The sequence below is a fragment of the Bombina bombina genome, chromosome 1, assembly GCF_027579735.1.
Source record: "Bombina bombina isolate aBomBom1 chromosome 1, aBomBom1.pri, whole genome shotgun sequence".
Taxonomy (NCBI): Eukaryota; Metazoa; Chordata; class Amphibia; order Anura; family Bombinatoridae; genus Bombina; species Bombina bombina.
Genome location: NC_069499.1, coordinates 1110700157 through 1110712922, shown reverse-complemented (window position 1 = coordinate 1110712922; position 12766 = coordinate 1110700157). Strand labels below are relative to the sequence as shown.

The 12766-nt window shown below is 38.3% G+C and overlaps 1 protein-coding gene across 1 annotated transcript in view; it reads left to right on the top strand.

The window, feature by feature from the left end:
• The window catches only part of GPR179 (G protein-coupled receptor 179), a 159890-nt gene extending 148663 nt beyond the window's left edge, over positions 1–11227 (top strand). The window contains exon 11 of the mRNA XM_053717471.1: positions 8714–11227. Within this exon, the coding sequence (XP_053573446.1) occupies positions 8714–11227 (2514 nt within the window). The remainder of the gene's footprint in view (positions 1–8713) is intronic.
• The last annotated feature ends 1539 nt before the right edge of the window (positions 11228–12766 follow it).

Below are 12766 nucleotides of genomic sequence, written 5' to 3'. Positions count from 1 at the left end.
GCAATGAAATGATTAACAAATAAAAAGATACAGGGTAGCCCAAATTCTGTTAGATCAGATGGATGAAAAAATGGTAAAATCTTGATATATAAAGAGCCAGAATCTTTGATAGATGAATTGTATGATGGTGTAATTCATACAGATTTGACATTACCCTCTACTTTCCATCCCCCTCAAGAAGATGTTTACATTGACCTGATTTTGTAAAAATCCCCAAAAATATCAGGGGAAAGAAAAATATTTGTCCAAATTAAGAAAAAGCCCTTCTCGGCCTGAGGTGACTCTATAGTGATCTGTCAGGCAGATAAGGGTGGCTGCATAGTCCTACAGGACTATTCAGATTATGTAAAAGAGGTAGAAAGTATTTTATTAGATCATGAATATTATATTAAAGAAAACTACATAGTGATCCCACTAGAAAATATTCTAAAGAATTGATTGCTCTTGTGGATTTTGGGGCAAAGGAATGGATCTTAAATAAAAAAGAGAAACATTATTTGACTTCTAATAATGCCAGCACACCTTTTTATTATCATTTGTCCAAGATCCACAAGAATTTATGCAATCCACCAGTGCAGTCTATCATTGTAGGGATTGATAGCTTGACGGACAGGGTCTCAGAATATGTTGATTGGTTCCTGCAAAGATATGTTTGTAATATCAAATCTTAAATAAGGATTTGCTAGTGAAATTGGCAAATATTACTAGACCTGAAAACCTTTTGTGGTTAACTTGTGATGTAAATGTGATGTATTAAAATATAGCAGATGATTTGGGATTGGAGGCAATCTTTAATTTTCTGAATGAATAACAATATATGTCACAAAAAACTATCGGCTAGATTACGAGTTTTGCGTTATGAGGGGTGCGGTACTAACTTGCACGTTATTGTCACCGCTCACTTACCTACAGCGCTGGTATTACAGGTTTTCCTAAACCCGGTGTTATTAGGCAAGAAGTGAGCGTAGAGCAAAATTGTTCTCCATACCGCTCTCCAATACTAGCGCTGCTTAAGTCAGCAGTGAGCTGGTTTTACGTGCATGTGCACGATTTCCCCATAGACATCAATGGGGAGAGCTGGATGAAAAAAAGCCTAACACCTGGAATAAAGCAGCGTAAAGCTCCGTAACGCAGCCCCATTGATTCCTATGGGGAAATAAAATGTATGTTTACACCTAACACCCTAACATGAACCCCAAGTCTAAACACCCCTAATCTTACACTTATTAACCCCTAATCTGCTGCCCCTGACATCGCCGACACCTACATTATATTTATTGACACCTACATTATACTTATTAACCCCTAATCTACTGCCCCCAACATCGCCGACACCTACATTATATTTATTAACCCCTAATCTCCTGCCCCCAATGTCACCGCAACCTACCTACACTTATTAACCCCTAATCTGCTGCCCCCAACGTCGCCGCCCCTATAATAAACATATTAACCCCTAAACTGCTGCACTCCCGCATCGCAAACACTAGTTAAATATTAAACCTTAATCTGCCGCCCCTAACATCGCTGCCACCTAGCTACATTTATTAACCCCTAATCTGCCACCCCCCAACGTCGCCGCCACTATACTAAATTTATTAACCCCTAAACCTAAGTCTAACCCTAACTTAAATATAATTGAAATAAATCTAAATAAAACCTACTATCATTACCTAAATAATTCCTATTTAAAACTAAATATTTACCTATAAAATAAACCCTAAGCTAGCTACAATATAACTAATAGTTACATTGTAGCTAGTTTAGGTTTTATTTTTATTTTACAGGCAAGTTTGTATTTATTTTAACTAGGTAGAATAGTTATTAAATAGTTATTAACTATTTACTAGCTACCTAGCTAAAATAAATACAAATTTACCTGTAAAATAAAACCTAACCTGTCTTACACTAACACCTAACCTTCCACTACAATTAAATAAATTACCTAGATTAAATACAATTACCTAAATTACAAAAACAAATAAACACAAAATAAAAAAAAAATTATCAGATATTTAAATTAATTACACCTAATCTAATAGCCCTATCAAAATAAAAAAAACCTAGCCTAAACGAAACTACCAATAGCCCTTAAAAGGGCCTTTTGCGGGGCATTGCCCCAAATAAATTTGTATTTTTTTTACAGGTAAAAGAGCTAACAACCCCCCCAACAGTAAAACCCACCACCCACACAACCAACCCCCCAAATAAAATCCTAACTAAAAAAACCTAAGCTCCCCATTGCCCTGAAAAGGGCATTTGGATGGGCATTGCCCTTAAAAGGGCATTTAGCTCTATTGCTGCCCAAACCCTAACCTAAAAATAAAACCCACCCAATAAACCCTTAAAAAAACCTAACACTAACCCCCGAAGATCCACTTACAGTTTTGAAGACCAGACATCCATCCTCAACGAAGCCGGGAGAAGTCTTCATCCAAGCCGTTATGAATCTTGCGGGATAGGCTGTACCGCTCACTTTTTGGCCTCCAAAAAAAAGCTTGTAATACCGGCGCTATGAAAGTCCCATAGAAAAAATACTTTGAGCAAATTGCATAAGTTAATTTGCGGTACGGCCAAAAAAGTGTGCGGGACAGCTGTACCTACAAGACTCGTAATAGCAGCGGTAGTGAAAAAGCAGCGTTATAACCCATAACGCTGCTTTTTTACTCATAACGCAAAACTTGTTGTTATCTAGCCATATGTTTATTTTAGATTTGATAGAATATATTCTAAAGCATATTTTTTAAAAAATATATGGATAAATTCGACATTCAGGTCAAGGGAACGGCCATGGGAACAAAGTTTGCTCCTAGTTTCGCTAACCTCTTTATGGGTTTAATAAACATTATTATATACACATTGATGACCTGATCTTTGTTTGCAAAGGGTATGAGAAATCATCCAAAGAGTTTGTGTCTTACCTTAATAAAAATGAAATGGGCATAAAATTTTCATCTAATTTACAACATACTGAGACTGAGTTTCTAGATGACTTGTTGACCTGGGACGAGGAAGGGAGAGTAAAATCTACATTTTTTAAATCTGTAGACATCAACAATTTTCTAGATTTTACTAGTAACCACTATCAAAGGTGGAAGTCAAACATCCCCTACAGTCAGTTTCGCAAGATTCACAGAAACTGTACTGATTTAAAAACATATGATGTTCAAAGTGAAATATTGAAAGCAAAGTTCATGGAAAAAGGGAACCCAAAGATGATAATAGAATCTGGCTTTGTTAGAGCTAGATTATTAAAAAAAAAATGAGATCTTGACCGTAAAATTGAAGGAAGCCAATAAAATTGAAAATAAGGATTTTAAATGATTGTTTACTACAGGTTATAATTATTCATAAAATTATAAATAAATTTAAAAAAAAGAACTTAGAAAAACATTGCCGTTGTTGCTGAGAGATCCCATCTTGAGGCAAACAAGAAGTAAAAAAACTCAATGTGTCTTTAGGAGAGCTGCTACCTTGAAACAAAAATTGGCCCCTAGTAAAATTGTAATGACTAAAAAGAACAAAAGAAGGGTGATGTTTGCAGGGTAGGAGCTAAAAAAGGAACTTTTCAAATGTGGACATAGGAGTTGCTCCATGTGTAAATATGCAACGCATGGAGCAATTTCAATAGAAGCCAACACTACAGGTAAAAACCATAAAATTAGGAAAATGGTTAACTTGTGCTTCAAGTTATGTGATTTATGTTATAACCTGTAGCTGTGGCACTCTGTACTTGGGCATTACTGCAAGGAAAATAAAAAGGAGATGTTTAGAACATCTCAGGAATTTTCGAAAAGGGGTCCCTGAAACATAGTGTGTCTAGGCACCATATCAGTCATCATGGTAGAGGACAGTGCAAGATGGCAATCACTCCACTAAAGTCTATTCCTTGGTCAAAAACAAACAATGAAAATAAGACAAGAGACCTTCTAGATATTTAGATTCAGATATCTGTATCCAGAGGGTCTCAATTAAGTGGTTGACACAGGGGCTTTTTAGTATAGTCATAATATAGAGGGCCATCTTCCATCTAAGAATCAGGACAGATAATATCTTCTTATGAATTTGTAGATTATGATTTGTCGATTTGTTAATATTAGATTAATAAATAGACCCTTTATTTGTTATTAGAACTATTTTTAGTATATGCCAATAATTCTTAAGTGATAAAAATAGGGGTTATTCATTTATTAAGGAAGCATAGAGGAATTCACAGGAATGAAAATTATTTCTTAAGACAATGAGTTAATATATATACTTGAGCACAATAGTTATAGAAATCCAGTTTTTATGATTATTTACATATCACTCTATTATAGGATTATGTTAATATTGTAGGGGCATTGTTACAAGGGGAGAAATCTAGTTAAATATAATGGTATTAGTAGATTTGTTTAGATATTTATTTGAGGAGGAGAGTAGAAATGAGTAATATGGGTATCGAGATTTATTGGTTATTCATTATCACACTTATATAATAACTTTTCAATTTGAATAATCAGTTTACACTTTATGGGTTAACTTTATTATTAACTATTATTATTGGCTAATTATTATAAGCACAGATCAATATGGCCGTATAAATAATAAATATTAATGTGGTGAAATAAATAGACATTATAAGGTTTGTAGTGAGGATGATACAGGATAGATTCTTTTAGAAGCAATATGGAAACATTTTTATGGGGCTGAGACATGCGAGTCCTGCATAATGTAAATTTATAAAGAGCCAGCAATAGGCAGGATTATCAAGCGGCAGACCTTTAAGTGTAAATGGTTTGAAGGCTGCATCTCCACATTAGGTAGATTAATTAAAATGGTGTAATAGCAGGAGGTCTTTTTTTGGACAACTGTGCTAATTGCATGTGGTAGGGAGTATACAGTGGATATAAAAAGTCTACACAATCCTGTTAAAATGCCAGGTTTCTGTGATGTAAAAAAAATGAGACAAAGATAAATCATTTCAGAACTTTTTACCACCCTTAATATGACCTATAAACTGTACAACTAATACTTTGTTGAAGCACCTTTTGATTTTATTTCAGCACTCAGTCTTTTTGGGTATGAGTCTATCAGCATGGCACATCTTGACTTGGCAAGATTTGCCCACTCTTTTTTTCAAAAACACTCCAAATCTGTCAGATTGCGAGGGCATCTCCTGTGCACAACCATTTTCAGATCACCCCAATGATTTTCGATCGGATTCAGGTCTGGTCCATTCCAAAACTTTAATCTTCTTCTGGTGAAGCCATTCCTTTGTTGATTTGGATTTATGCTTTGGGTCGTTGTCATGCTAAAAGATGAAGTTCCTCTTCATGTTCAGCTTTCTAGCAGAAGCCTGAAGGTTTTGTGCCAATATTGACTGGTATTTGGAACTGTTCATAATTCCCTCTACCTTGACTAAGGCCCCAGTTCCAGCTGAAGAAAAACTGCCCCAAAGCATTATGCCTCCACCACCATGCTTCACTGTGGGTATGGTGTTCTTTTGGTGATGTGCAGTGTTGTTTTTGTGCCAAACATATCTTGGTTTCATCACAACAGAACATCTTTTCCCTCATGCTTTTGGGAGACATCAGATGTGTTTTTGCAAAATTTAGCCAGATTTGGATGTTTTTCTTCGTAAGAAAAGGCTTCCGTCTTACCACTCTACCCCATAGCCCAGACATATGAAGAATACAGGAGACTCTTGTCACATGTACCACACAGCCAGTACTTGCCAGATATTCCTGTAGATCCTTTAATGTTGCTGTAGGCCTCTTGGCAGCCTCCCAGACCAGTTACCCTCATCTTTTCATAAATTTTGGAGGGATGTCCAGTTCTTGGTAATGTCACTGTTGCGCCATATTTTCTCCATACAATGATGACCGTCTTCACTGTGTTCCATGGTATATCTAATGCCTTGGAAATTCTTTTGTACCCTTCACCTGACTGATACCTTTTAACAATGAGATCCCTCTGATGATTTGGAAGCTCTTTGCGGACCATGGCTTTTGCTGTAGGATGCGACTAAGAAAATGTCAGGAAAGACTTACTAGAACAGCTGAACTTTATTTGGGGTTAATTAGAGGCACTTTAAATGATAACAGATGTGTACTGACTACTATCTAACATAATTTTGCATGTAATTATGAACATAGCTATATCCCCAGTTATAAGAGGGTGTGCATACTTATGCAACCACATTATTTTATTTTGTTTACTTTCCTCCACCTAAAATATTTCAGTTTGCTTTTCAATTGAGTTGTGCAGTTTATAGGTCACATTAAAGGTGGATAAAATTATAAAATGATTTATCTTTGTCTCATATTTTTTTTAAATCACAGAAACCTGACATTTTAACAGGGGTGTGTAGACTTTTTATATCCACTGTACATTTCATAAATAAATTATTAGGGAAATGTTTGAGATTGGTCCAATTAGGATTAGGAACATATTGTAAACTTAGCCCAATTCAGATTGCTTCATGGTGACTGCGGAGTTGAACCAAATAGCCGTAATAACGTCAATTATGGGACATGGCTTAGCTCCACAACTCAGAGGAATGTGCTTGTGTGAACACACATACATGGGGGCTGATTTATTAACAGTCAGACGGACATAATCTTCTGTTGCGGCTCATGTCTGCCTGACATCGCTGAATGCCGACAGCATACGCTGTTGGCATTTAACATTGCACAAGCAGTTCTGATGAACTGCTTTTGCAATGCCGCCCCTTGCAGATTCGCGGCCGGTAGCAGGGGGTGTCAATCAACCCGATCGTATGAGATCGGGTGGATTGATGTCCGCAGCTTAAGAGGAGACTTATTGTGATTGACTGGTCAAGCTTGGGATTGATTGGTAGTGGGAAATAGTGGAAAATTCCCATATTAGTAATGCAGTTTATAGATACACTCTATGATAGAATATTTGTAACAGAAAGATGGTTGATGATTGGTGCTTTGTACTTTAAATAAGACTACACCTGTATTGTTTATTATGCCTGAAGAAATGGCGTGTAGTGTCAAGAAACGCATTGCATGTATTCTATGTGAGCCACTCTATTGTTTTTAAATGTTTTTTATTAAAGTTAGTGGTTGGCCTCATACCACAGTTTGGAATCGATAATTTTGAGTGGAGCAACTCTAGCTATGCTGGTTTTCGCAGTTCCAGTATCAAGTCTTGGAACAGTGAGCTGAAACACAGAGATTTAAGCATGCTCAGTTAAGCACACGAGTGCCAGCACCTTTGTGAGTATAATGTCATAGGGTGTTTTATATTTGTGGAGGAAAGCTAGTGACTTTCTACACTAGGAGGAGCATTCTTTCTTTGTTTTACTTTCCCAGTGGTATGGAGGTAGAACGTGGATCAGTGCGCATTCAAGTGCTAACACCTTTGGGAGTACCAGTTCATAGGGTGTGAATTAGTGGAGGTAACCTGCTGTTGTATCTACACTAGGAAGCGCCCTTTCTTGTGTTTCATTATTCTGTACTCTACATGTTCATTTAGAAGACGCTTTCTCCCTCTCGTCTTTATTCTTGCAAAGATACTGCTGAAGAGACAGTACACCTACTATATGGTTGTGTCAATACATGGGTCCAGATTACTTAAATCTCTCCACTCTAGTGATATTATGTGACAAGTCTCATGATTACTGCAAGGTCCCTTAACAAAAATTTAGAAAAACAAAAATTAGCTTTAGAGTGGTTTATCTTGCTGTGCATAGTTTTACATTTGAAGGAGACACCTATTTTAAAATATAATGCTAAGAAACAAATTGAAAGATTTTGCGTGATCTCTTTCCATGCCAGGAAGCTTTTGATTATCGGGCCCATGGAGTGATGCAATAAGATTTTGTGTATAGTATGAGAGGGCTCAGCCTCTTCCAGCATGATTTCCTTGGCATGTGTCTTGTTAGCCAATTTCTAGAGAAATGCAGAACAAATCATAGCCACACTAACCACATGTTTAAAGGAACACTGTACCCAAAAATGTTATTTTGTGATTCAGATTGAGCATGAAATTTTAAGCAAATTTCTAATTTACTCCTATTATCAAATTTTCTTCATTCTCTTGGTATCTTTATTTGAAATGCAAGAATGTAAGTTTAGATGCCGGCCCATTTTTGGTGAACAACCTAGGTTGTCCTTGCTGATTGGTGGATAAATTCATCCACCAATAAAAAAGTGCTGTCCAGAGTACTGAAACCAAAAAAAAGCTTATATGCCTTCTTTTTCAAATAATGATAGCAAGAGAACGAAGAGAAATTGATAATAGTAGTAAATTAGAAAGTTGCTTAAAATTGCATGCTCATTCTGAATTACAAAAGAAAAAAATTGGGTTCAGTGTCCCTTTAAACACTTTTGGCAACATAATAGTCCCTTCATACACATTTTATTTTAGTAACTCTTCTCTAAGAATGATTTCTAAGAACAGATGTTCAGGAGATAAAGGCATATCTCATAATAGCAAAATAACTTGTTCTCTACAGATCTTTACATTAACTTAAATGGCTATTTGCTTGCAGATGTTTAAATGAATACATGCAATAAATACATGTAGTTAAAATTGTAAAAAAATAATAAAAAAGCAATATTTAGTTTTAGGAGGTGAAAACAAGTGTTACTCTACTAACACTCTTCATATATATTTACTTTGCACCATCAAGCTCAAAAGTCTGAGGTTGTTTTTTTGTGTATGGTTATCACAGCAAAACTTTGTCCTTCTTTATTCACAGGAGGAGTTGAAAAAGCTTTATGCACAGCTTGAGGTTCACAAGACAAAAAAAATGACTATCAACAATCCTCACCTTCAGAAGAAGCGTAGCTCCCGCCGGGGACTAGGCCGTTCCATTATGCGGCGTATCACTGAAATACCAGATTCTGTTACACGGCAATGTGGACGTGAGGAGCGTGAAGGTTCCCCAAGCTCTAGTGGAAGCCAAAGACGCAGGCAAGATAGTGGAAGTGTAAAGCTAAGAGAGGAATCCCTGCGGCAGAGGGTTCTCTCCCTGCGTAAATCACAAAGCACATATGATCAAATGCAGGAGGCCAGGGATGCTGGGAGTGCCTCACCTAGGCTGGAAAGTTCAGCTCGGGATGCAGCCCTGCGGGACTCCCTCATGAGGCAGAACCTTACCAGGAATGTGTCTTTGAGATCTCGTGGGGACTCTCTGCGCCAGGCTCCACTGGTTTGCAAATCTCTGAGTGCTCACAATCTATTGGCAGACAAGAAGCCACTGAACATGCATGCTGGAGCCCTGCAGAAATCCCACAGCATGTTGGGTAGTTCCCGTGGTAGGGGCCCACTTATAGGCCCAGCTGATACTCCTTCAGAAAGGGCCATGGAAGGTAGCCGTAATCCTCTACTAGGTGGCAGCTTTGACAAAGCAGAGGTGTGTCCATGGGAGTTGCAGGATCTACCCTCTTCAACAGAGAGTAGAACACAGAAGCATGTGACCTATGCACCTGGAAAATGTAGTAGCATGGATACCTCACATGATTCAGGAAAGCCACATGTTTCACATGGGAAGAAGGGTGAGCCAGTAGGAAAGCATCAAAGTCTAGGAAGCAGTGAGGAGGCAAGAAGTACATATGAGGGAAGAATGGGATGGTCTTTTGGGGGAAAACAGCAGAATGGTGGGGATCCTTCCCCTATAAGAGTGAGAGCAGGGACTGCTCAAAATGTACTAGAATCGAAAGTCAGAGAATCCTGCTCTGAAGAAACAGCAGTAAATGTCACAGAGTCATTGGAGACTACACAACCACTCCACAAAAGCACATTAAAAAGTTTGGTATTAGCAGTTAGAGCTTTTAAAGGGAAAGCTGCAGGGAGAGAACAGAAAGAGGCAGAAAAACATGATGTAGAGGTAGAAGAGGCTTCTGAGAAGCATCACATGGAAGATATTTGCCCTTGGGAGATAGAAACCAGCCTTCCTGAAGGTATGAGGCAGAAGTCACAATCTCAAGATCATGCATCTATTAAGAGACTGAAGAACATCTCTCCTCAACATGAGGGACAGGTGATTGCACCAAAAAGTCAGGAAGCCCTGCCTTCTCCTTTGGAAACTAGTAAGAAAACCCCCTCATTAAGCAAGCTAGAGAGGCTAAGTCAGTTAAGGGAAGCAATTTGTCCTTGGGAGAGCATAGACGGACAAAGGGAGGCTCCACAGAAATCAGACAGTGTGGAAAGCAAGAGGAGTGAGATTTGTCCTTGGGAAAGCACAGACAGTGAGGGCCCAGGTGGCCCTTTAAGCCTGTCAGGGAGCAACCTGTCCTTTCACAGTTTACCAACTGAGAAAGTAAGTGATCATAAAGATGTAATATGCAAGGATAAACCAAAGGGCTTAAGAGCAGAAATTTGTCCATGGGAAGTGAAGGAAGGTGGTGGCTCAATCTCAGAGATCTGCCCATGGGAAAGAGAGGAGACTGATAGCCTTACAAAGATCTCTGCCTTGGAAAAAAAGAAGGTGGAGTCTTTAAAAGAAGAGATTTGCCCATGGGAGTCCACTAAAGAGGAAGAGGTAAATTCAGTAGGATTAAGTGGTCGAAACTTATCTAAGAAGCTGGAAGAACTTGGGCGCCAGAGAGATGCAGTATGCCCCTGGGAAAGTGAAGAATCAGGTGGATGTTCCCCAGGACCCCTTAGCCAATCTCAGAGCAAAACCTTTGATGGGGGCCCTGTCCCTTCCAAGACATCAGACAGCCTAGATCTGGAAGTCCGTAGAGGGGAAATCTGCCCATGGGAGAGTCTAGACTCTGAGGGGACCCCAGCAATTCTGAGCCAGTCCCAAAGCCACAGTTGGGAATCTGAAAACAAGGGTCTGGGGGTTACAGGCACCTGTCACCTGCCACAAGTCTGTGGTAAAGCTTCACGGGATCAGATCCACAAGTCACAGAGTAAGCAGGAGTCACTCCAAAGTTTGTCAAGTGATGACCACCAGCCGCTGTCCAAGATTCTTAGTAAAAGTGAGGGGGATATGTGTGAACTACACACTTCAGTTGCCCCTACACAACCAGGTAGACGGTGGCATCACTCTATGCGGGAGCCAAGCAGGGTGTATGGTGGGGAGGAATGTATCAATCTAACACCAAAAGAAGAAACAAGTACAGAGAATGTTACAGCCATAGGTGGTTCAAGCCCTTGTAAAAATGAAGATATCTGCCCCTGGGAGGTGCAAAAGGGGTTAATGGAGGGAAATAACCAGTCATCAACCAAAAGTGCAGAAATCTGTCCATGGGACTTTCAGTAACAGCATCAGAAGAGCTGTCCCACTAAATCATGAATACAGTGCAGGGATACAAACACGCTGATAAAGAAACATACATCATTTTAAAGCATATTTAACAGTCTAATTTTTCTAGTTATGGGGCAGTTAAATTGTTAATAAGCAACCTGTACAAAAAAATAAAAAAGGTGATATCAGACTGTATATTAAAAAAACTAAATATATGTAAGAACCTACCTGATCAATTCATTTCTTTCATATGGGCAAGAGTCCATGAGCTTGTGATGTATGGGATATACAATCCTAAAAGGAGGGGCAAAGTTTCCCAAACCTCAAAATGCCTATAAATACACCCCTCACCACACCCACAATTCAGTTTAAAGATTAGCCAAGTAGTGGGGTGATAAAATAAGAAGTAAAAGGCATACAAAAAGAGGAACTGGAAATAAGATTGTGCTTTTATACAAAATAATAACCACCAAAAAAAAAGGGTGGGCCTCATGGACTCTTGCCAATATGAAAGAAATTAATTTATCAGGTAAGTTCTTACATAAATTATGTTTTCTTTCATGTAATTGGCAAGAGTCCATGAGCTAGTGACGTATGGGATAGAAATACCCAAGATGTGGAAGACCACAGAAGAGTCACTAGAAAGAGAGGGATAAAATAAAAACAGCTATTTCCCCTAAAAAAAATAAATCCACAAAAAAAATCTTTATCAAAAATTTCAAGAAAAAAAATTAAGTCATAAGCAGAAGAATCAAACTGAGACAGCTGCCTGAAGAACTTTTCTCCAAAGACTGCTTCAGAAGAAGCAAATACATCAAAATGGTAAAATTTAGTAAATGTATGCAAAGAAGACCAAGTTGCTGCTTTGCAAATCTGATCAACCAAAGCTTCATTCTTAAAAGCCCACAAAGTGGAGAAAGATCTAGTAGAATGAGCTGTGATTCTCTGAGGCGGGGCCTGACCTGACTCCAAATAAGCCTTATGAATCAAAAGCTTTAACCAAGACGTCAAGGAAATGGCAGAGGATTTCTGACCTTTCCTAGGACCAGAAAAAACAACAAATAGACTAGAAGTCTTCCTGAAATATTTAGTAGCTTTGACATTATATTTCAAAGCTCTTACAACATCCAAAGAATGTAAAGATCTTTCAAGAGTATTCTTAGGATTAGGATACAAGGAAGGAACAACAATTTCCCTACTAATGTTAGAATTCACAACCTTAGGAAGAAATTTAAACGAAGTCCGCAAAACAGCCTTATCCTGATGGAAAATCAGAAAAGGAGACTCACAAGAGAGAGCAGACAATTGAGAAACTCTTCTAGCTAAAGAGATAGCCAAAAGAAACATCACTCTCCAAGAAAGTAGTTTAATATCCAAAGAATGCATAGGCTCAAAAGGAGGAGCCTGCAAAGGCTTCAAAACCAAATTAAGACTCCAAGGAGGAGAGATTGATTTAACAACAGGCTTGATACGAACCAAAGCCTGAACAAAACAGTGAATATCAGGAAGTTTAGCAATCTTTCTATGAAATAAAACAGAAAGAGCCTTGAAACA